Source organism: Lynx rufus, unplaced genomic scaffold (genome assembly GCF_022079265.1).
Source record: "Lynx rufus isolate CCGP_SWC_20201006 ecotype Redwood Valley unplaced genomic scaffold, mLynRuf1.p SCAF_15, whole genome shotgun sequence".
Classification (NCBI taxonomy): domain Eukaryota; kingdom Metazoa; phylum Chordata; class Mammalia; order Carnivora; family Felidae; genus Lynx; species Lynx rufus.
In genome coordinates, this window is record NW_025814829.1 from 1,567,443 (window position 1) to 1,591,663 (window position 24,221).

At 44.7% G+C, this 24,221-nt stretch overlaps 1 protein-coding gene across 1 annotated transcript; it reads right to left on the reverse strand.

The window, feature by feature from the left end:
* Positions 1 to 1,766: 1,766 nt before the first annotated feature.
* Positions 1,767 to 24,061, reverse strand: RGS5 (regulator of G protein signaling 5). The gene is made up of 5 exons (XM_047077211.1): positions 23,949 to 24,061; positions 21,337 to 21,447; positions 14,382 to 14,443; positions 4,579 to 4,745; positions 1,767 to 1,928 (listed from the first exon to the last, which is right to left on the reverse strand). The coding sequence occupies exons 1-5, from the start codon at positions 24,059 to 24,061 to the stop codon at positions 1,767 to 1,769; spliced, it is 615 nt and encodes a 204-aa protein (XP_046933167.1).
* Positions 24,062 to 24,221: the final 160 nt, after the last annotated feature.

A 24,221-nucleotide genomic window follows, 5' to 3' on the forward strand; every position in this document is an offset into this window, starting at 1 on the left:
GCTGTCGACTGCTTATGACAAGCTTCTCTGCAGTGAGCAATGTCTACACCTATGAGTGGACTCTTACCACACTGGCAACTGTTGACAGTGGACCCACTTAGTCCAGCCCACTTTCAGAATGTGAGATAAATAGCAAGTATTCAGAAGTGCATGGTATCCTTTGAAATAGCAAAATTAGAGAAAAGCCAACAAAAACAGCCAGTGTTTGCCTGAAGGATATGGTAACGATATTCTCAGGAAGTAATTGAATAAACAGCCTACAAACATGGAAAACTAGGAGCGTGTGGAAGAGAAAGGGAAATAAAAGGAGTAAATACAAGACTAAATGTAATCTTCTCCTTAAACACTTCAGAATTTTATTAATCCTTAACAAGTTCTTTGCAAATTAACTCAATATCCTCTTCCTGGTTAGCTTCAAATATAGTTTAGCTTGATTCTCCTTATTACTAAATTATGTAAATCATTACTTAAATCTACTAGAGATAAGAAAAAAATCTAGTGAGACTTATAATAACGAAAGACGGAATTAAAAGTTTAAAACTACTAAAAAATACCACGGCCTATCGATCAGCTGTGTGCAAGTCACGTTAGGATATAAGTGTGCACTTTGAAGACGAGTACAACCCACTAACATGGGCAGCAAAACAGGGCAGGGAGAGATGGAGTTGGTAAAAAATCACATTATTTCGCAAAATGTGGGGTCCTTCGGAATGCCTTCTCAGGAAGCCTCCGCAGTCGAATTAATTTTTCTAAAGATAATTTGTTCTTTTGAAGATAATCGCCATTCCCTAAATAAACAGATGGCATCATACGGTAATTAGCCATTTGTAGGCCTGACAAAGTTTTCCCATTTTAGCGGATAGCTCTCCTGATGTGGCAGTAAGAGAAATCGCGCTGGACGGCATCTGTTGTATTTTACGTGAGTGGAGTTGCAAAGTTTGGAATTTTATACTCACAGGGACTTGAAATAATTTGAAAATGGAAACTTTGGGCCTACGTACTTCGATGCATATATATATATACACTTATCAAATACTCCATTGTCAGGTTGTTGATTTAATACAAGATTTGGTAACTTGGTGGGGGGTATGAGAGAGGTACAAGGAAAGAACCAATATGGATTGTGTTCAGCTTGACTTTGTATAAACATAACATATTTATGGTTATATCTCTGGCTAGTGATCTCCAGCCAATGCAAAGAGGCTCTAAAGGGAAGATTGATATTTTAAATAATGTATTTGCTTAGAAATCAAATAATGGCTGCCTCATAAAATTCTCACCACCTTTTAGTAACCAAGGTCCGAAATGGAGGGATAATTCCCCCTGGGTCAGAATGAAAACAACAAATGAGATCAATGGATCTCATTTGAAATCGTCTTTCCACATCCACATTCTTTTTCGTACCAATCTGGGTGGATAGAGATCCATTACCTAAACCAAATGGACCCACATTCTACGGTATCATATTCTTTTCTTATGTTTCCTTGCCATAAGAATTTTCCTGTGACTGTGATTAGCGTTGACAACAACATCCTTAAGAATGGGGCAGGAAGAAGAAAATGGGAGAGGAAGGCATTCAGACACTAGATAAACATCCAAAATAATGTGCACAAAAAGAGTCAACAACACCACCCGGGATTTTCCCCTGTTTGGGTATCTTCGAACGAAGCAGCTATGGGAAGCTAATGTAGATTAGATTGCTGGAGAATGCAGGGTTATTACAGAGGAAATAACTCACTGGATGACCACACAGCCTGACTAAATTACTACTTGATTAATTCCTGATAAAACTCCGAGCGCACAAAGCGAGGCAGTGAATCCTTTTCCATCAGGGCATAGATTCTTTTCTGGGCCACATCGAAGCTGCTCGGGGACGGTTCCACCAGGTTCTTCGTTGTGATGTCCTTTGTGAAGTGATCGATATTCACCTGCGGGCCGGGAAACAGGGTCACGAGTCAGCCCAGGTGGCAGGATTTGATGGGGGGTTGGGGGGGGGTGGGGAGGGACAGGAATTGGTCACCAATAAACTCATGAGGGGAAGAGGCTCCTAAGAAGTGAGAAGAAATGTCATTTCTGTTGTATAGGCAGTGGGGTGAAGCAAGAGATACTCTAAAAATGCACGAGTCGGATTAAGATCCAAATAACACACGTGTCGGAATTCCACCGGCAGCTACCGTGCTTACGGCTTTTAATCCTCACAAGAACCCCAAGAACATGTGTAGGCAAAGCTTAAGTGGCTTTCTCCAGGGCACCGAGCTAAGGCGTGCATATGAGTCAGAGACTCAGAGTTTGAATCCGCGTGTCCTGACACCTCATCCCTCAACCTTCCTTCGGCCGCATGTGCTTTCACGCCTGATGGAGACAGGGAAGAGAAGGGAATTCTGACCCGATCCAGAAGCTTTTTTCACGGATCTGGAAGAGCGAGGAAATGGGCAACAGTGTTTTTGACAGACAAATGATAAGAATAGAGGCTAGTGTTCATCGGGCACTTCGTCTACACAGGCTCTTTGCCGGGAACGTTAGTCTTACGGGCTCTGGGTCGAGGCTCCCATGGAACCTCGCCGCTCTGAGCGGGACGCCCACATGTCCATCTTACGACCGAGGGGCAGAATGCGAGGGATTCGCTCCAGGTCATGAGCGGGAGAGAGAAGATTAAAAAGCCAGGCAGTGTCGCCCTTCACTAGTAGACTGCAGCCTTGGAAGGCGTCGCGGCTTGATGTCCTGCGTGCAGTTAGTGACACATCGCCCAAGTCCCCGGGGAGACACCGTTTGTAATAGGGGCCAGGTGGATGGTCCCCCGGATTGTGCAGGGCACAGCCCTGCACGGGCCTGCCTGAGTGTGACTTGGGAGGATTCGCTGCTCATCGTCTCGTGGGCTTTAAGGACCTTTAAGCCATCTGGCTGTAAAAGAGAAAGAAACAGAATCCGAATTGGCCAGTGGTTCTGAATTGGAGCGTCGCAAAACGTCCTAGATCGCTCCTGGGCTGCTAGAGATCCTCGACACTGGAAAAGCTCTCTGCGCTCAGAGGATGTGGGTGGGGCTGCAGGCAGAGTCAGGGACAAAGGCCTGGCGGAGAGTGCCAGGCCAGGATGGGCCGGACAGCGGGCATGAGCTGGGCTCCAAGCTCCAAGATAAAAGTTGAGACTGTGGTAAGATTTTCCATGGTGAGAGGGGCCGGAGTGCTTTCTGCAGGAGGAAACGATGCAGCACAGCCTCAGAGCTGAGGTCCAGGGCCTGACTCTGCATGTGGGGACTCCAGCCCGGTGAGGTCAAGTTACATGCCCGCTAACGCTCAGGAGGGACAGGGTAGAGGCGACGCTGTAACGTATACCTCTCTGTTCCCACTCTTTTCTTCTTCTTTTTTTTAATTAAAAAAATGTTTACTTATTTTGAGAAAGGGAGTGCGATCAGGAGAGGGGCAGAGAGAGAGAGAGAGAGAGAATCCCAAGCAGGCTCTACACTGTGAGCACGGAGCCCGATGCGGAGCTCGAACCCACGAACTGTGAGATCATGACCGGAGTCAAAATTGAGAGTCCGATGTTGTTTTTTTTTTTTTAGTGTTTATTTGTATTCAGAGAGAGAGAGAATGAGCAGGGGAGTGGCAAAGAGAGAGGGAGACACAGAACCCACAGCAGGCTCCAGGCTCTGAGCTGTCAGCACAGAGCCTAACACCAGGGCTCGAACTCCCAAACTGCGAGATCATGACCTGAGCCGAAGTCAGAGGCTTAACTGACTGGGACACCCAGGTGCCCCTCCTTTTATTCCTCTTGCCACACTAAAGCAATGCTTCTTCCTCTCTCACCGTGAATATATACTGAGCTAGGTAGGCAACCCTACACAGAATGGTTGAATTTCAAAAAAGTATAAAACGCTCTCCTAGTCTTAATGTTTAAAAGAAGGGATGCCTTTACTTCTCTCTAACACATTGTATCCAGCGACGTGCGGCCTCTACTGGTTTTATTACTTTTATGTGCGCAGGCCCCCTCTAATGAATCGTTCTGATACAGATTCACATGTTTGCTGAGCCAGGAAAATACGATTACGGTAACCAGGTATGATTGCCTGACGATTGGCAATGTCCACATCATCCACGCATTCAACTATGCGTGGCCATTTCTCTTTTTAAAATCTTAGGGCCAGGGGCGCCTGGGTGGCTCAGTCGGCTAAGCGTCCGACTCTTGGTTTTGGCTCACGTCCTGATCTCACAGTTCGTGGGATGGAGCCCCGAGTCGGGCTCTGCGCTGACAGCACGGAGCCTGCTTGGGATTCTCTCTCTCCCTTTCTCTCTGCCCCTCCCCCGCCCGCCCCCCCCCCCCGCCAAATAAATAAACATTGAAGCATGCTCTAGGTACACACACACATACACGTACGTGAGATGTTTACAGCGAAGGGCACCGAGGATAGGAGAACCCGTCCGAAGTCACACGTGGAGGAAAGCCTGGGATTGGAATGTCCGCATCCATTCGCCTCACAAATGTTTGCTGACCACCGCCGATGAGCCCGGGGCAGGGTTCCCATCCTCCCTGACGTGCAGCTCAGCCCACGGTGACCACCCTCACTCACCCATCAAGACCTACCTCTTTAGGAGCCTCCGTTTGGATGAATTCTTCATAAATTTTCTTCGCCTTCTCGGCCATCTTGGCAGGGGACTTGATCTTCTTGTAGTTCTCACAGGCCAGCCAGAACTCGAGGTTTTCCTCGCTGAATTCGGACTTCAGGAAACTTTTGAAGCTGGCAAGCCCATCTAGCGAGGGGAAAGTTTGGTTGGATGGATAAATACATGCGTCCTTCATATTATCCATACATTTTTTAGAAGTTTATCCAAAATAGATTGTAAATTATAAATTTGTAAATTATAAAATTGTAAACTATAAATTATAAATCTGCCCGCTTGCTTACCAACACTGTATCCTGCTGTATTGCCTGGATTTATTTACTACATATTTCTGTCACTCATGTAAGAACCTTACACGTATTAACTCTCATTTACTCCCCTTATGAACCATGAGGCAGGTGCTATTCGTGTCCTATGTTTACAAAATGACATGAGAGAGATCAAGGGGCGCCTGGGTGGCTCAGTCGGTTGAGCGTCCGACTTCGGCTCGGGTCGTGGTCTCACGCTCGTGAGTTCGAGCCCCTGGTCGGGCTCCATGCTGACGGCTCAGAGCCTGGAGCCTGCTTCGGAGTGTGTGTCTGCCTCTCTCTCTGCCCGTCTCCCACCCACCCACACAAGAATAAATAAACATTTAAAAAATGAAAAAAAATAAGAGAGAGATCAAGTAACTTGCTCTTAGGTAACCAGCTGGTAGGTGGCAGAGGCAGGATTCAAATCCAGGAACCTGCATTTGGTGACAAAGGTTTACCTGTAAGACCATCTAGGAATATTAAGAACACTAACGCCACTTTGGATAATCTTCAATCACCAAAAGGAAAAAGATACATTTGGAACCTGATTTGGCACTGTAATACTGACATTGATTATCGTGTGCATGACAATTCTTTTTTTTTTTTTTTTTCTATCGATGGTTTTTGGGCCGTTATTAGACTCCAGGCAGTACGATAAGTCACAACGGTAAGTAAAGCTGTCAAGGTTCCTGCCCTAATGGAGCTTCCAGATTCTGGGGGAAGTAGGAAGAAAGTGAGGAAACGCAAGAAACATTGACACACAAAAAAGGAAAAACCATATGAAAGATAGTAACGGAGTAACAGGAGGGACTTAACTTTATTTTAAGTTGGCGGAAAGCCCCATGAGAAAGGGACGTTCTGTTTGAGACCTGAAGACAGGCAGGAAGGGACTGAATGAAGTTACCACCCGCCGAGGAGTTACTATGCCTGTCAATCATACGTCAGTGTTTTTTTTTTTCATTGTATTTATTTTTGAGGGGGGTGGGGGCAGAGGGAAGGAGAGAGAGAATCCTAAGCAGATTCCACACTCAGTGCAGAGCCCGATGCAGGGCTCGATCCCATGACCCTGAGGATTGTGACCTGAGCTGAAATCAAGAGTCAACGCTCAACCTCCTGAGCCACCGAGGTGCCCCAATATGTCAGTTTTTTAAAACACGTTAGCTTTAATATAATTACAACTACTGTGTTTTCGGTGTGCTGTTGCTCATGTGGACTCCAGCTTGTTTCAAAATAGGTATCCATCCATGTAGTATATATGCATACATTCGTCTGTTACAAATGTGTATATGAGAAGCTCTTAGGCCCGATGCTGTGTTTCTTTTTCCTCCCTACCCTCCATAGGGGGTGATATGTGGGAATTCACTGATTTCATAGAACACGCACCCAGCACGGGTGCTGATTAAACCAGGATACATAGTTGTCTTTTTTTTTTTTTTTTCAATTTACCTTCAATACATTTTTATTGTCTGCACGCCCCTTACCATCCCCTGCAGCCACATTCAATTCTAAAGAAACAGAATGGTTAGGTGATAAATAACTTGGATTAGAGTCCTCAGCAATTTCTGGATGCAAACAAAAACACTTTGCATTTTAGTCCCCTCTTTTTATACTTCACCTAAGATTTTTTTTTTTGTAATTTACTTACTTATTCTGAGACACAGAGAGAGAAAGAGAGAACATGAGCAGGGGAGGGGAAAAGAGAGAGGGGGAAAGAGAATCCCAAGCAGGCTCCACACTGTCAGCGCGGAGCCCGACACGAGGCTCGAACTCCCGAACCGGGAGATCATGACATGAGCCAAAACCAAGAGTTGGATGCTTAAGCGACTGAGCCACCCAGGTGCCCCAGACTTTTTCCTTTTTTATTGATCGACATCTAAAAATAAGCTGGGAGCAACGGTAGGCATGATGAACAATTTGCTCTGGAAACCTCGCTAGGAGAGTTACTGTAAAACCATTTGGTAACACATATCTAGATAAAATCGGGTGTGTTTTCCTTCCCTCCCTTTCCATATTTTGCACTCTATTTCTAGCACCATTTGTTATTAATTTAGTGACACATTAGTCAACGTATATGCTGAAAGAAGAAATAAAGCCTAGATCTCTCTCTCTGTCATAGTTAAAGTTTTCACTGTTTCTTAAACAGAATGTGTCAGGTAGCCTCTGTTGAAATGGAAAAATGCCCAGGACTTTCTAGGGGCCGGGAAATGATAACAGGAGTGAAGTCTTATGAACACCCATGCAAGACTTTGGAGGAAACTATAACTTCACAGAATTAAGTCTGTGGCCATTGTATTCTCATCAGGCCCCTGTCCCCACAACCTATCCGTCTCTCTGAATCACCCATTCCAAGTCTTTATAAAAGATACAGATAAAATCCCAGTCCTCCCAAGCATTGGTATTTATGACCTGAGGACGCACGCCAGGACTCCAGAACAATATTAACATTTACCAGGCATCCGGGGGCTGAGCTCGGAAAATAACTTTCCAGTGAAGTCAGTCCATTTCCTGGGCACTGGTTTTATCACTCTCACTGAATTCTACAACACTATTTCAGGGCTTTTTATCAATGCACACACTTTGATCAGAGACTCATAACCGGCTTTAAACTCACTCCATTGTCCTGGGAGATGCTTAAAGCTATTCTTTCTCTCACCTGGCTTTTGAGAATTCTCTGGATGGCCCCTTAGTAGGACCCTCAAATCACTCCCCAGATACCTTCTCCTCCTTCGCCTCTGGTTTTCCAGTGGGCCATTCCTTGACTCTCTGTTCAATTCCCATCAGCCCTGAGGAAGTCCTCTTGGGTCAGAGCCAAAGAGACTCCAGGAGAAACGTGTCGAGTCTTCAAGTAACGCACACATCATCTCTGGCCCACACCACTGCCCTCGCACTCCACACCCACCGCACGGGGCCCTCGGCACACATCCCTGAGAAATCCCTGCGTCCTCCCCTGCTGAGCCTGCACAGAACCCCAGGATACTTCTCAACACACCTCTTCGGGCATCCCCTACTAGGAAGCAGATGAAACCTGATCGCCGGTCTTGTGGGAACAGTCTGGGTTTTGACCCACATTACGGCCCCAGAGCTGGCCCTAAGGAATGGTGTCACTTTTGACATCTAAGCAAAAGAACGTAGCAGCCCTACCAAAGGACGAAATGAAGCCAGCTCTAAAACCACTTGGAAAATAAAAGGAGTGGGAGACAAATCCAAGTCAGTTGGGTATATAAAGGAAAACTATTAAGGGCGAGGGGCGCCTGGGTGGCTCAGTCAGTTAAGCGTCCGACTTCAGCTCAGGTCAGGGTCTTACGGTTTAGGGGTTTGAGCCCCATGTTGGGCTCTCTGCTGACAGCTCAGAGCCTGGAGCCTGCTTTGGATTCTGTGGCTCCCTCTCTCTCTGCCCTTCCCCCACTCATGCTCTGTCTCTCTGTCTCTCAAAAATAAATAAACATTAAAAAAATATTAAAGGGGGGAGATTAGAATAAATCTCCCCTCCTAGAGGAAAAATGGTGGAATGTCATGAGTGGATAGGTGACAGGTATCATTACATAGCTTGCCCGTTCCGAGCACGGGCTCTGGAGTCAAGGTACCCTCGGGTGGGTCCTGTTTCACCACATCACCACTCAGAAATGTCACTATTCGGTAACTGGGGCAAGTGACCCACCCTCTCTGAGCCTCAACTGCCTCCTCTGTTACACGGATATAATCATGGAACCCACGTGAACCCACGTGATAAGGTTGTTGTAAGGACTCAGCAATTCACGTCAAGCTCTTACCTGGTGTCGAACACAATGAGAGCTCAGGAAGTACTGTCTTTCCTCATTTTTATTCATGCCTAATTTAAAATCAGTGTTTGCCATCATTCAAAAGCCAGCTCCCAGGTTGCCTCAGATGGGAGGTACACTGCCTTCTCCTTGCTCTTGAAGATTTTTGGATGGTGATGGGAGAAGAGCTTTCTTTATCCTTTTGTTGCTGCTGTTCCCTGACATGCCTGTCTTCTCCAGGAGGCCGTTCAGGCTTCACGTTCAAGGTCTGAGTTTCACGTACCTTCGCCTCTCCTTCCCACCCACCTCACATCTGTGCCTCACATCGAATAGACAGACGCTGAGCCAAATAAGACCCACTAAGGGACGCCTTTCTTCCCACATTGCAGAGCCGAAGGACGGAGAGCTAAAAGAAAAATAAATCTACCACGCTAGTGTTTTATTTCATGAGCACATTACCTAACCTCACTTTCCTTTTCTGAAAAGTAGAGATTGTTATCGTATCGAAGCCCTAAAATTATTACGCTCCTTAAATAAAGCACTACATGCAAAGCGCGTTGGGCAACGCCCGACACGTGAACAAACAGTACAAGTAACCTATCGCTGATACTATTATTTTTTTTTTAATTTTTTTCAACTTTTTTTATTTATTTTTGGGACAGAGAGAGACAGAGCATGAACGGGGGAGGGGCAGAGAGAGAGGGAGACACAGAATCGGAAACAGCCTCCAGGCTCTGAGCCATCAGCCCAGAGCCTGACGCGGGGCTCGAACTCATGGACCGCGAGATCGTGACCTGGCTGAAGTCGGACGCTCAACCGACTGCGCCACCCAGGCGCCCCTGATACTATTATCATTATTGCTTTGAAGGAATTTGTGGTTGCCAGTGAGTCAGAGGAGGGCATAGATGAGCCAGACAAAAAAGGAGGGAGAATATTGGAAACCAAAGAGAGAGAAGCAGGAGGAGAAGGCAAAGATAAGGAAAAGAGACACAGAGAGAGACAGAAGGCTAGATCTGGGCTGTTCCGTTCCCCACGGACGAGTCCAAATCTCAAGGGCGTCTCAGGAAATGCTCTGACCTTTTGGAGCTCCTGGGAAAAAAAGAATTCGCATATAAACTTTCCCGCTGCTACTGGATTGTGTTTCATTCTTCCTTGGCTCTTTTTTAAAAGAATTTTTTTAACGTGTGTTTTTTATTTTTGAGAGAGAGAGAGACAGAGTATGAGAGGGGCAGAGAGAGAGAGGGAGACGCAGAATCCAAAGCAGGGTCCAGGCTCTGAGTTGTCAGCACAGACACAGGGCTCGAACTCATGAGCCGCGAGATCATGACCTGAGCCAAAGTCAACGCTTAACCAACTGAGCCACCCAGGAGCCCCCTTCCTTGGCTCTTAAAGACAGTCAGGTGGAGGAATTTAATGTCACGGTCTTTTTTTTTAAATTTTATTTTAATTTTATTTATTTTCAGAGAGAGAGAGAGATAAAAGAGTGAGCAGAGGAGGGACAGAGAGAGAGAGAGAGAGAGAGAGAGAATCCCAAGCAGGCTCTGCACTGTCAGCACGGAGCCCGATGCAGAGCTCGAACGCATGAACCGTGAGGTCACGACCTGAGCCGAAACCAAGAATCAGATGCTTAACGGACTGAGCCACCCAGGCGCCCCTAATGTCACTGTTTTATTTAGACTTCCACGTGCAATCCGTGTTTGTGTTTAATGAGCGGCACACTGGTCATTTGTCCCATAGACCTAATGAATACAGGTGTCATCACCTGCAGAATTGAACACAAAACAGGTAAGAAATTGACGTACTGTCAAAACAGAGTTAAATACACTGGAGGCTTAAAAATGATTTCTTAAATGAGGAAAAGCAAGAGAAAGCTTGTTAGTTGGGAAAGATTGAATAGCACCTTAATTGTCTAATTTTTAAGAGGTTAGGTACCAATTGACTTCATTTCCGCTCAAGAAAAATGTGGATTTAAGGAATACTGGGGAACTATATCAATTGTGAGGCAACCTCCTGCATGAGCAGAACAGAATGCCAAATGTTCTTTGTAAATCAACGAAGATGCCACTCCTTGAGGTGAAATGGTTTAGTTTATCCAATCAAACATCCAAGCAGAGATTGTGGCGTTTCAAACGCATAGATTTCTCAAACGTATCTTTCTTGGTTACCTATTTTGCATCATTCACAGCTAATGTTAGCTATTTCTGATCCCAGACCATGAGTTTTAGCAGATTCAAATAACATGTCCTGAGAGCTGAGTTGCTAAAGTTTGGCTTAAAGTTATTCACGAGGCACAACAGCGGGTGTTCGGGAGAATAGGTCAAATGTCTCTTCAGGTTTCTGGTGCCTGGTGTTCTGTTAGTCCTTCTCTGGGGAGAACGAGACAGCGAGAAGTGGAGAGCAGAGACAACATGGCAAGAGGGACACACAGAGCAAAAAGGGGAGCCATAGAGAGAAGCCGGGGGAGAGGGTGGAATGGAAAAAGAGGAAGAGAGAGACACGGAGAGTAAGGGCAGAGGAATAAACTTCGAGAGAGAGGCAGTCTTATTTACTAATGGCACCCCCCCCCTTTTAGGGCATGGGTCTCCACTCTTTCTGCGAGATCTCTATATTCATACCAGAACCTCTCTTTTTCACCTGAGCTTCTTTGAATATAAGGAAAGACCCTTTCAAAGGAAGAATTTTGACCTGAATGGTTATCAAGTGCTTTTCCATTTATCACTAGGGGAAATTAATTTCCCCAGTCTTCAAATGTTAATTCCTGGGGCGCCCGGGTGGCTCAGTTGGTTGAGCCTCCGACTCTTGGTTTCGGCTCTGGCATGATCTCAGGGTTGTGGGATCGAGCCCCGAGATGGGCTCTGCACTAGGCATGGAGACTGCTCAAGATTCTTTCTCTCTCTCCCTCTGCCCCCCTCCCCTGCTCTCTCCCTCTCTCTCTCTCTCACACACACACACTCATTAAAAAAACGAAAAAACAGAAGTGACAAAACACATTTAAAGAAAAACGTTAATTACTTAGGAGGATAATTACGTAGAACTTAAGATTATACATACACACACGTATACACAGATACATACTGTGTAACACATCTATATGCATATGTAATTTTGAAACGTATATAATTAAATGAAATGTGAATATTATATATACATATTTACACAACACTGACGTGAATGTATATTTTCTCCACTGAGAAGTAGCAAATATTACTGTGTGAGTCTCAGGCCTCAAGCTGAAAGGCTTCAGACCCTCAACAAATGCTAAGGTGTTAACACTAATTGCCTCTGATTTAACTTCTGCCCCTATCTTTCTTATACCAAATAGCTCCCCGTCCCTAAAAGCCTGAAATATATGAACACGTGCCCCTAAGGATTAGCGGGACTGAAAAGGATTGGATATGGGCACACAAATATATATCCTTCTCCTTCATGGTTTTGTAAACATGAAAATAGGTCTGCTAATTCTCAGATTTCTTGACCCTAGCAATAAATACCTGGACCCAGGGTACTTAGTATTCTTAATGCAGCAATATATCATCTGTCTGGTTGCAATTGGCCCCAAAACCATTGTATAAGACAATAAATGAGTCAATTGATGAACATAAATATTTTTCTCTTAATCAACCTCGTGGAATTTCTGGATCCAAGAAGCAAAATGAATGAATTCATTCACCCGTTAGGTTAACAAACATTTACTGAACACTTTATATGTGTCAGGGCATGGTATTCTGTTTAGCCGAAGAGGTAAAAAGAGAATCAAAGTGGATAAGATTAAGAAAGTTACAAAGAGGTAATGATTCTGCATCAGGTAAGCAGAAGCTTGCCCTACTCAAAACAAGACATAATTTTTTTTAGGTTTATTTATTTACTTTGAGAGAGAGAGAGCGTGCGCATGTGCGAGTGAGGAAGGGGCAGAGGGAGAAGGAGAGAGAGAATCCCCAGCAGGGCCCCACTGTCAGTGCAGAGCCCCACGCGGGGCTCAAATCCATGAAACGTGAGAGTGTGACCTGCGCCAAAACGAAGAGTCAGAAGCTTAGCCAACTGAGCCATAAAAAATTTTTCATATACGATTCAACATATGTTCTTTGTAATCTATGCTGTGCTTATTAATAATGATGCACCTGCAAGAAGCATTTTTTAAATCCTTATTTTTGCAAAGCATCCAACAGTTTCATATGCCATTCTTGGGGCAAAGATGAAGAAATACAGGTTGGATATGTTAAATTGAATCATATTCTCAAAATGAACTATTCCACAAATACTTATTCTCCCCATATCGTGCACTTCGTATTGGGAAGTTGTTCAGATCAAAAGGCTAAGCCTTGGCTGTCCCTGAGTTTATAATCTGTCATCGGAGGGAGACAGCGGTGAAGTACTCGGTAGCTAGTATCAAGCAGCAGAAAAGATGTGCAGACAGGTTCTCTGGAAGCTCAGAGGGAGGATAAATCATTCTGGATGGCCAAGGAAGACTAGGCAGTCAGCATTCAGATCTGCTTTCACAGGAGAGGAAGTATTTCAACAGACAGAGATGGGAATACAAAGTATTCCGGCCACAGGGATTACATGTGGAAATCCCATAAGGGGGGGGAAGAAGACCTCAGTTTGACTGCAGACCAGCCATCTTGTTATCATGGGGAACCTTAACCTCGATACCGCAGGCCTTGAGGATCAGTAAGGATTTGGATTAGGGGAGAGGCAAGCAGTGCTCTGTTGGTATTAGCGTGGGAACGGGTTCTTGCTGGCACTTCTGTCGTGTCTTGAAGGAAGGCAAGCACCAGAAGAGGAAACCAAGGCTGGGGGAGATAACAACGCATGTCAGGCCACCAGAGCCGTCAGTAGCAGCTTGGACTAGGACGTACCTACCTGATCTTGGTTCCTAATCCACTGTTCTTCATGCTGTTGTAACCAGTCCTTACCAAGCCATGATGAGGCTAAGCTGGAAAGGGCAGTGTCTCTCTTTTACTGATGAAAATATTGAGGGGCGCCTGGGTGGCTCCGTCGGTTAAGGGTCCAACTTTGGCTCAGGTCATGATCTCATGGTTCGTGGGTTCGAGCCCCGCGTCGGGCTGTGCTGACAGCTCGGAGCCTGGAGCCTGCTTCCGATTCTGTGTCTCCCTCTCTCTCTGCCCCTCCCCCCACTCGTGCTCTGTCTGTGTCTCTCAAAAATAAATAAACATTTAAAAAACTTTAAAAAAATATTGAGAAACACACAGGTCAAGCCACTTGCTCTGGCTCATAAGAATAAGTAGGATAGATGGGAAAATAATTTGCGATCATGAGTCCTCAAGCCACTTTCTTTTCACATTCTCTCACAGTACAGTAGAACTTTGTCTTCTTGTGATCTGGGTAACCACACTCCCTGGGCATCCTTCCCTTGTTGAGTCCACACGGAAAATTGAAGCGGGCACCTGGGTGGCTCTGTTGGTTAGGCATCTGACATTGGCTCAGGTCATGATCTCTCAGTACATGGGTTCGAGCCCCACATCGGGCTCCGTGCTGACAGCTCAGAGCTCGGAGCCTGCTTCGGATTCTTTCTCTCCCTCTGTCTCTGCCCCTCCCCAGCTTGTGCTCTCTCTCTCTCTCTCTCTCTCTCTCAAGAATAAACAAAATAAATAAATAAAAGAAAAAACGAAAAATTAGAGAAGGACACCGGCAACACAAAGGCGATTTTTGCCTCTGTTCCCTCCCCTGACCTTTGATAAAAGACGATTCCAACTTACAGTTGTTCTGCAGGATCTTGTCCAGGGAGTCATGCCATTGCAGAGCCTCATCCAGCGGGGGTCTTCATCAAGAATTAAGGGGGAGAAAAAAAAAAGGTGACCGCCATGAGAAGGGTACTAACCACATCCACTGACCATGTCCTGGATCTGCTTTTCGCAGAAAAGCTACGACCAGTGACCCATCCTCAGGACAAGGGAGTGTGAGTTATTTTCTTTCTAGCAATTGGGTTTGGTGGGCTGGGTTTGCTGTCCCTCATCTGTATCGTGTATTTTCATCTCTTTTTGAGCAATTTGTTTAGGTCTGTCTCTTTTTGGAAGTAAAGTCCATTCATCATGAAGCTGTGTCTTGATATTCTCGTATATCCGATGACAGTACCTCCAATTGTGCCCTTTGTGGCCCAAATGCAACAGAACGAAATCCAGTGGCCCCGTTATAGGGATTGAACTCATCTTCTCTGCCTCCCCCATGCTTCACTTTAACCACATAATTTAATCAGCAAAGGCCATTTGATTCCACATCCACATCCCATTGCCATCATTAAGGCTGGAAGATGAAAGGTGTAATGCTGCCTCACATGGGAAATGGGATCAGAGTATGTCTACATTTTTAAAAACCTGGGTGCATTTTTCCTGCCCTGTTAGGACAGATAGTGATTTTTGCAAGATTTCCTCCTGAGAAGAAAAGTGGTCTACATCGTGACTAGGAATGTTGTCCATAAACGCTCCAGATGCTGACTCAAAAGGAGAAGGTGATAGCTAACATATAATTTCCCCTCGGGCTGTTTTTATTTTAACATTTATATATGCAGCAACCCTGCAGCTATTTCATTATAACCACTAATTCCCCTCTCCCCGTAGGATTGTGTCAAGTCCGGCTGGTGCAGTCTGGGAAATATGGCTGACTGTGCTCTCCCTGGGGCTCCCCTGCTCTCGCTCCTGCACTGTGATGGGAGTCCTTCCCCGTCAAATCAAAAGAAAGTAACAAGGCATTTTTTAGAATAGCAAGGCCAGTGAAGGTATTTTTCCTAAATTGGAACTTCCTTAGCTCTTCACTATTTTTATCTACTGTTCAGACAGTCCAGGACTGTTCCTGCTTCTGTTTTTGTTTTTTTTTTAATATTATCTTGGGGTTTCAAGTATTAAGATTAGCAGCTGAGCTTGATAAGACACTTGCTAATTACACTCTTCATTTTGCTGCCCAGGCTTTGCTATATAGATACACTTTATTTACGTAGGGAGTCCAATATGGCAGTAGATTTTTTTGGCTAACGTGCTGTATTTCCTTCACTTCATTTTTTTTTTTAAGTTTATTTATTCATTTGGAGAGAGACATAGAGAGCGAATGGGGGAAGGGCAGAGAGAGAGAGGGAGAGGGAGAGAATCCCAAGCAGGCTCTGCACTGTCAGCACAGAGCCTGACGTGGGGCTTGAACTCACGAACCGCAAGACCACGACCTAAGTCGAAACCAAGAGTCAGACGCTTAACCGACGGAACCCCACAGGTACCCCTCCTTCACTTCTTTACTTTTCATCATGGAATGTGGGCAGATTTGGGGTCTTAATTATTCAATTCTCCATAATGTTTTCTGTTTTTACTATTTGAAGATTAAACATGCCAAAAATAAGAATAACAAACCTGGTGAAATGATCTTAGGTGGTTTCTTTTTTTCCTGGCTAAGAACACAGGTGTCACAGATCAAGAACACCACACTAATCCCTCAGAAATTTATTTTTAAGATGTGAACAGCCTTCCTTCCTCCCATTTTCTTCTGGTTAGTGTAAAGGAGCTCAGGAAAGAGAAATCATGAAAAAAGGGATTGCAAGTATGTCCCTATGTTTCGCTGCCTTGTTTTATTTCTAACCAGAAAAGGACCTGCTTTCTAGAGGTCGTAACTCCTTTTGGCTCTTCTCTATTACCCCCTACTGAGAACTTTTCCTATGTATATGTTATTTCATACCTACATTTTTTACCATAAGGCTTTCTGCATCTTAATTCACTACAGTGGGTGTGATGTTCTGAAAATAAAAGACTCCCCTTCAAGTCTCTACTGATTGTTGACAGAAAGAGCAGGACATTAAATAACTGGACAAAAGAAAGAGAGCAAAGGAAAGGCCTGGTTCCCTCACTGAACCTCTTTCTCATTTCATATTCTCCTAAAATGAAATCACCTTCCTCTCCCCGCTTTTCCTCTAGTTAGCATAGAGGAACACAGGCAGAAGAAATCACATAAGCAGGTGCACCTGACTTAAGCGTGCTACCCGATCCAATTTGTCCCAAATGGTCTTGTTAGAACCAGACTAATGACCAATATGAGCGGTACATCACAGCCAAGATTAAATTCCTGAAAAGGACATGTGCAGAGTCCGCCTGGGGGTTAAATTAGTCCAAATTGATTCAAGGACACAGTTGAGCAGGACACATACCCCACAGCATACAGCCCAGTGTTCTGATTACCAGCCTAGGAGGTAACGGAGGTTCATCCTGTCCCGATTCTCAGAATTTGCCAGCCCTCATTAAGTCTGACTTCTTCGGAAACAAGATAGATGCAGATCTAAATGGCCAATAAGTGCCCCGGTTTGCAAGGTCATAGCTGACCACAGAGGGTGGGCATGGTCTCGGAGTGTGGGTGTGGGGGAAAGGGAGGGAGCCAGTTCACATCAAAGGCAAAACAAACATTTACAGAGATGATGAACTGTGTGTTTTCTAATGCCCAGTGTAAATGCCACCTGGTCCAGGAAGTGACCCTCTCGACCGGAAGTGTTCTCTCTCTTTTACTGTCCTCTTAGCCACTTACTCGTTGAGTCGCTTATGTGGCAACTCACTGCCTAAACGTAGAGTCGGTGAGTCATGGAGAACTTTTCCCATTCCACCTGTCCGATGGTGCATCCCCTACAGCATTAATCTACCCTGCAATAAGTGTGCACCAAATGAATGCAAACATTAGCAATGATTCAGCGTGCCCATAGTCAGTCTGGTTGATGAAAGCCGTAAATAACACTGAACTTTCGATTTCAAAAATGTTAGCCCCGTGAACCATTGCTACGAGTGTTGGCAACTCTGACAACTCTGTCCTAGCTGTAACCATGGGAAAGTATTTTGACCTCTCTAAACACTGTGGGTTCCTCTTTCCTCGTTTTTTAATCCACACGGTCCCTGGCCCGTATTGGAACACTTCTGGCAATGTTCTCACATCCTCTTCTTCTTGACAAGGGACATGAAATCCCAGTTATTTATCGGCCCTGATGTGCCTGCTCTGTTCTCCCTTCCTTCCCCGCAGGGCATTGTGCTCACGACTCAGCTCAGGTCCTTTCATGGACATTTGTTGAGCCCTTACCCCATGGCCAACAGTGACCTGGGCGCCTATGATGGGGATGTAGATGAAAACATCTGGGGGCGCCTGGGTGGCTCAGTCGGTTGAGCCTCCGACTTCGGCTCAGGTCATGATCTCACGGTTCACGAGTTCCAGCTCCACGTCAGGCTCTGCTGACAGCTCGGAGCCTGGAGCCTGCTTCGGATTCTGTGTCTCCCTCTCTCTCTCTCTGCCCCTCCCCTGCTCATGCTCTTTCGTTGTCTAGCTTTGGCCCAAACATCGTACATACAGCCGTAATCCTGGCCATGATGTTCACTCAGCAGCTCACCAGGTCAGAGTCTGCATATGGGAACACTTGGTAACTGTTCACAGCTAGAGCCTGCTTCTGTGTGGTCATTCTAGAGTTATAAAGTGGTCAAACAACAACAGCAAAGTGTAGTTTAAAATTAGTGGCAGAGGGAAGGAGAAAAGGAACATCTAGAGTATAAAATGAACTATAAGAATGTCTGTATCACATAAGGGAAGGGAAGCAAAAATAAGATAAGAACAGAGAGGGAGGCAAACCCTAAGAGACCCTTAAATACAGAGAACAAACTGAAGGTTGCTTTGCGGGGTGTTGATGGGGGGATGGGCTAAATGGGCGGTGGACGTTAAGGAGGGCATTTGTTGGGATGAGCACTGGACGTCGTATGTCAATGATGAATCACTAAATTCTATTTCTGAAATCATTATTACACTACATGTTAACTAACTTGGATTTAAATTAAATTTAAAAAGAAGATTATCTGTATCAGCTGCTAAGCATTTTACAATTGATTATATGATAAGCCATGATAACAGTTATTGCAAACTAAATTTATGTGTTGTGCTAATTTGTTTACTATTCATTATGAGGACCTACGGCACAGCCTGGGGAAATGCTCGCGTATGGACAGGATGAACAAAAGTGGGAGTCCTCAGAGAGAGAGAAGACCGTTGAGCAGAGTCAACCCCTGGTGATGGGTCAAAGGCGAGGCCTTCGAGAGGGTTCCTGTGGGTAGTAAGGTTTCAACCTGACCAGAAAGAGTGAAGAGAAGATCCTGGAAGCGGCGACTTTTGCGAAAGAAGATTCAAAACCAAGTAAGCATTGTAAGGAGTGACCCCGAATGGAGTCGAGAAGACGTTGAGGAAGCAGGTACATCTCCCGACACCATAAATGCGTGACTTTGGTCAGCGCACCTGGACCACCTCCCAGGACACATCCTTCTACTTTGGACCGAAATAGAGCTAAGGTAACACCTGTTAGCTGACCAGCCACTTGTGTATTAGTTAAAACTGTGCCAGCACCAATCACAATTCTTTCAAAACAAATTATGTAACCTTGTGGTTTTTGACTTCATAAGCTTGCACTTCATGCTGGCGATCGGGAGCACATTTTCAATTTGGGTAGGCTCTGTATCTCCTAGATTGCCATCCCTAAGACCCCAAATAAATGCTTTGATTGTTTTACGGGCTTCATGATCAACCCTTTCTGTTTCTAGAATTACCCCCATGAAAGCATTGAAAGGGATAGGAGTGGGAGTGGGGGACTGAGAGAGTTTTTTCAGAGTGGAACACGGCCCCAGAAGGAAAAGAGCAATTAAGAACACGAAAATGGTCACAGATGCCAGCTATGGGTGGTAGGGATGTGGGCAGCTCTTGTCTATTTTTCTTTTTCATTTCTATTTTTTTCGATTTCTGTTTTCTTAATGAGAAAAATAAAAACCTTGTGGGGCACCTGGGTGGCTCAGTCGGTTAAGTGTCTGGCTTAGGCTCAGGTCATCATCTCACAGCTCTTGAGTTTGAGCCCCGAGTCAGGCTCTGTGCTGACAGCTCAGAGCCTGGAGCCTGCTTCAGATTCCGTGTCTCCCTCTCTTTCTGCCCCGCCTCCCCTCGTGCTCTGTCTCTCTCTCTCAAAAATGAATAAATGTTAAAAAAAAAAAATTGAAAAAGAAAAAAAAGAAAAGGAAAAACACTGGAAAAGTAGAAATGCTTTTTTAAAAAGGGATTTCTTTTTTTTAAAGATGAGGGGGTTAAAAATATCTACAATCTGGAGAAGGTTTATTTTCTTCTCTGAGAGAGGAACATGGGTACAAAAAGGCAGAGAAATTTCAAGTGGCGAGAATAGAGATCGATCGAGCTCATGCAGAACACAGTCTTTTCATGATAATTAAAAGGCAAGGAAATTGGCCAAACATGAAGAGGTGGAAGGCGTTGAGGGGTTTGACAGAGAGTGAGAAAGCCTTGCAATGGTCACCGTGAAAAATGCAAGGAGGCACACAATAGTCTCTAGGGATATGAAGGATTTTTTCCCCCCCTCCCCCCCCCAAAAACAATTTAAACTCCTGGAAGAAGAAAGGCGACAGAAGAGAGGAAAATCATCCAATAAATATCGACCCCAGGTTTTCTTCCAAAACTGCTTCTCTCTGAATCCCTGTTAAGCCAAATAGCTCGAGTGGCTGTGTGCAAGATTAAAACAGAGAATCAAAGCAGGAAATGTAGTACTATATTTATTTCCGAAAGTGAATTCCTACAGATCCATAACCACTACATTGTTTTCTTCAAAATAGATGGCTTTTTTGATCTGTCGCTGCTATGAAATGTGTTTCTCATTCCCTGCCAGTGCCTGGTGCGAGCCACTCCACCCTGAATTAGCTTCCCCTTTCTAAATGCAGAAAACCCAATTACGCCTCACTTCCGGTGTGGAATCACTTTGAAGTAATCAGAGGAGAATGGAAATATCCACTTAGGTTGAAGGAAAAAGATTTAAGAGGAATAACCCGTCTCTTCCTCTCCCAACTCATCCGGCTATCTTAGCTTGAAGGGCATTTGGACAAAGAAATGATTGGCCAATTTATATGTATGTTACGTTTAAGAAGAAATTCAGGTATAAAGGGGTGCCTGTGTTTCTACCACGCTTCTGCGATCTCCTCAAAGCTTTTAGATGGCAGAGTGAAGGAATTCGATTGCATCTGTTTTCTCTCCTACCCACTTGCCCTTCTTGATTTTCATGCCCGTGAAAATGTTCGAGGGGGTGGATGGAGATGAAAACGATGTATGTGCTGTGAGGACAGTTCCTCCAGTGGTCAGTTGGACTCTGCCATGACAGCTTGAATCTGTAGAATTCTAGTTTCTCTCCATGCCTGAATCGGTGGAAGTGGGGAGGTGGGGGAAAAGGAGAGAGAAGCCCAGTCAAGAATATTAATTTACGGATCGGGGTTAAAAACTCTTAATGTACATTAGAGTCGGCTGGTCGAGTGTTCCTTCCTTCCTCTGGCAAGGAACAGAGTCTTCTGTTCCTCTGTTGGACCCTGAAGGAATAGTATTTTAGAGAAGGAGCTAGTTGGCTTAAATTGGCTGCCTTGGTATTGTCCGCCTCTCCAACAGGGTCCCAAGGCAGGGCCTTATCTTTATTTTTTTAAGTCACCTGCCAATACCCAATATGATGCTCCAGACATGGAAGGGTAAAAATACGCGGATTTATAAACCACCTCTTCTCTGAGGGATCTTATGACCTTCGGCGAGTGATTGAAGGTGGGGAGCTGTACACGGGAGGGCTGGTCCTGGACACCTGAGAAATAGCCATCCTCTGGAGGAAAAGGAGCGGAACCCATGTTTGTGACTCACTTCTGGGTCTTGGCTGGTTTCTCCGGCTTCTCATTGTATGGGATGACAAGGTCAACCGCTGAGTCTGGCTTCTGGAGGAGAATTCCCAACTTGGTCTTAATCTCCTTGGCCCTAGAAAAGATATAAGGGGCAATGGAAACACCATATGAGCACACAGATCTGGCACATAGATTTCTTTCTGTGTCAGAGAAACAAAAATGAACGAAAGCCCATTGTACTGTTGTGGCAGAAAGAATACTGGTGAAGAAACCGGGACACGTGAGTTCTAATAATTAACATTTATCAAGCTCTTATTATGTTCCTGGTTAATACGCATAACCTAATTTTGAGAGAGAGAGAGAGAGAGAGAGAGAGCTTAAGCAGGGGAGGGACAGAGGAAGAGGGAGAGAGGGAATCTCAAGCAGCTCCATGCCTAACGTGGAGCTTGACATGGGGCTCCAAGTGACAGTGAGATCATGACCCGAGCCGAAATCAACACCTGACGCTCAACCAACTGAGCCACCCAGGCACCCCCTCATTTTATTCTTAATTACTGGTTTATATGTATCCTTTCATTTTCATATAAGACAGATACTATGGTATTATTCCTTTTTACAGATGAAGACACTGAAAGTCAGAGTGTTTAAAAACTTAAGATAACCCAGCCAGTCTGGAGATGGGACAGGAGCCCACACGGTCTGGCTCTAGAGTTCACAGGTGAGCTACTCACTGCATTGCCTATCTGTTCTCTGAGGACCCTGGTCCCAGATCCGTCATTAATTAGATGTAGAATATTTGAAAAACGTATCATTTTTTACCACCAGGCCTCAGTTCCCTCATCTGTAAAATGATAGAGTTAACCTAGATGTTTTCTTCAGCTATCTTGAGCTATATAATTAAATGATTCTGCCTGAAGATGTATTCTCTATAAAGTGTTCTTTATTTAGATGGATTTGGTTTTTCCCCAGCCACTTGCCCATTGTTCTATAATGGCTACTGGAGTATCTTACATGCAGTAAGCCTTCAGTAGATGACTATTAATTGCCAATGGGCCAACCATAGTAGCACCATACCATTGCTTTCTATCCTCAACATTTCAGTGAGTCGATGAAGTCAGAATTCTGGGCATTCCACGACCATAGGATGCAACTGTTTTCATGCCGAGTTTCAAAACTAACCTTCTAAGTTATCGATTATCATGGCAAGTGTGAACTCCAAGAGCACCAGCAAACTGTAAGCATTAATCCGTAAGGCAAGCTGTTGTATATTGATAGACCCAAAAAACTGTTCTTTCACTGCTGTCTTGGTGCTTTGCACAGGCTCTGAAGGTAGGATTGATCACATTGCATTATGGTTATTGATTCATGTGTCTGTTTTCCCAGCTGGAAGGTGAAGGTAAGCTCTGAGTCCTGAATACCTGTCAGTCCTGTGGGAGCTTATTGCCCGGCCACCCAGTCAACACTCAAAAACATTACCCAGAGTGAACTGAAGAGATCTTGACTTTGTTCCCGACAAATCTGCTAACATTTCTCTCCCCGTCAATGCTGGTCCTAACCTAAGTCTTCAAGAGCTATGATGGGATTCATCTTGTGGCCAGATGGACTTTGGCTGCTCTAAATAAACTTTCCTCATCCATTCATGTGGAGACAGTGATGAGACAATTTAAGTAAAGAAAACGTGTGAGCCACCTGGGCGGCTCAGTTGATTAAGCAACCGACTCTTGATTTCGGGTCAGGTCATGATCTTGGGGTTCGTGAGTTTGAGCCCTGCATCTGGCTCTGTGCTGATGGTACAGAGCCTGCTTGGGATTCTATCTTTCCCTCTCTCTCTGCTGCTCATGCTGGTGTGTGTGCTTCCTTCCTCTCAAAATAAATAAATAAACTTAAATTTGTTTTGGAAAAAAAAAAAGAAAATGTGTGAGATTAACAATCACGGATATTAGATAGAAAAAATTAAGGAAATCTGTAACCATTACCAAAAAAACCTATAAATATTGAATCATATCATAGTTTCCTTTAGTATCATAAATACAATTTTGAAACTGTGATTTAGATTTAGTCACTTCAATGTCCTTTCCTTTTCATTTCTTTCTGCTTCCATTCTTTCCCTAGGACCCTTCCTCTGGCTGAAGCCAGCTCAGATCCCACAGCCCAGCACCCAGAACAGCACTTTGGTTGAAACCGGAAAGTTCCACGGGGGGAGCTTATATAAACCATGAGAATAAGTGTCATTTCGATTCCAAGCTCTTCACATTGCTTAAATTAACCAATGTTTTGGATTTTTTGCCCAGAAAATGGGACCGATAAAATAGTACATCCTCTTTTTCGTGATGATTAAATATGCTAATGCATATGAATCACTTAGCACAGTGTTTGGCATGTAATACCGCTTCTTCAAAGTTAGTTCTAACTGCATAATCATTTTTCCAACTAAGCTCATCCATGTTCCCTAGCTTCAAGTACCAAATTAAAACATCCAAAAAGATTCCCACCCGTTACTAAGAATTACTACACCCACCACCTGCCATATTCTAGCTCTGGAGACAAGAGTCACCAATTTAATATTTATCTGGAAAAGAAAGAAAATATTATGAAGGCAGGGGCAGGGGCGATGCACGCTGTATTTGTGGCTACCCTCTGCTGGCTGGTGTGCCAGAAACACCAGGTCCATTTTTGGGGTCAGGTCGTAATATCCCACCCAGTTCTTGAAGAACTTCACCCATAATATGCTCTCCTTCTGGCCCCATATCCCCTGACTCCCCACCCTTAAGTAAACTGGTGCATGAAGCAGCTGTTTTCAGTCTCAACCTTGACTCAGTAGTTCACCCACCAACATTTAGAACGTTTCTCATATGCTTGGTTTTTTTGTTTGGAAGGTTCTTGAAGTTTGGGGGTTGTTTTTTGTTT

Excerpts from the sequence above, each read along its gene's own strand:
- RGS5 (XM_047077211.1), bottom strand. The coding sequence starts at position 24,061 with ATGGGGCCAGAAGGAGAGCATATTATGGGTGAAGTTCTTCAAGAACTG. Across the intron at positions 4,746-14,381 it reads CAAGATCCTGCAGAACAACT|ATGGGCTTGCCAGCTTCAAA; the intron begins GTAAGTTGGAAT and ends TCCCCTCGCTAG. Across the intron at positions 1,929-4,578 it reads AAACGGAGGCTCCTAAAGAG|GTGAATATCGATCACTTCAC; the intron begins GTAGGTCTTGAT and ends CCCGGCCCGCAG.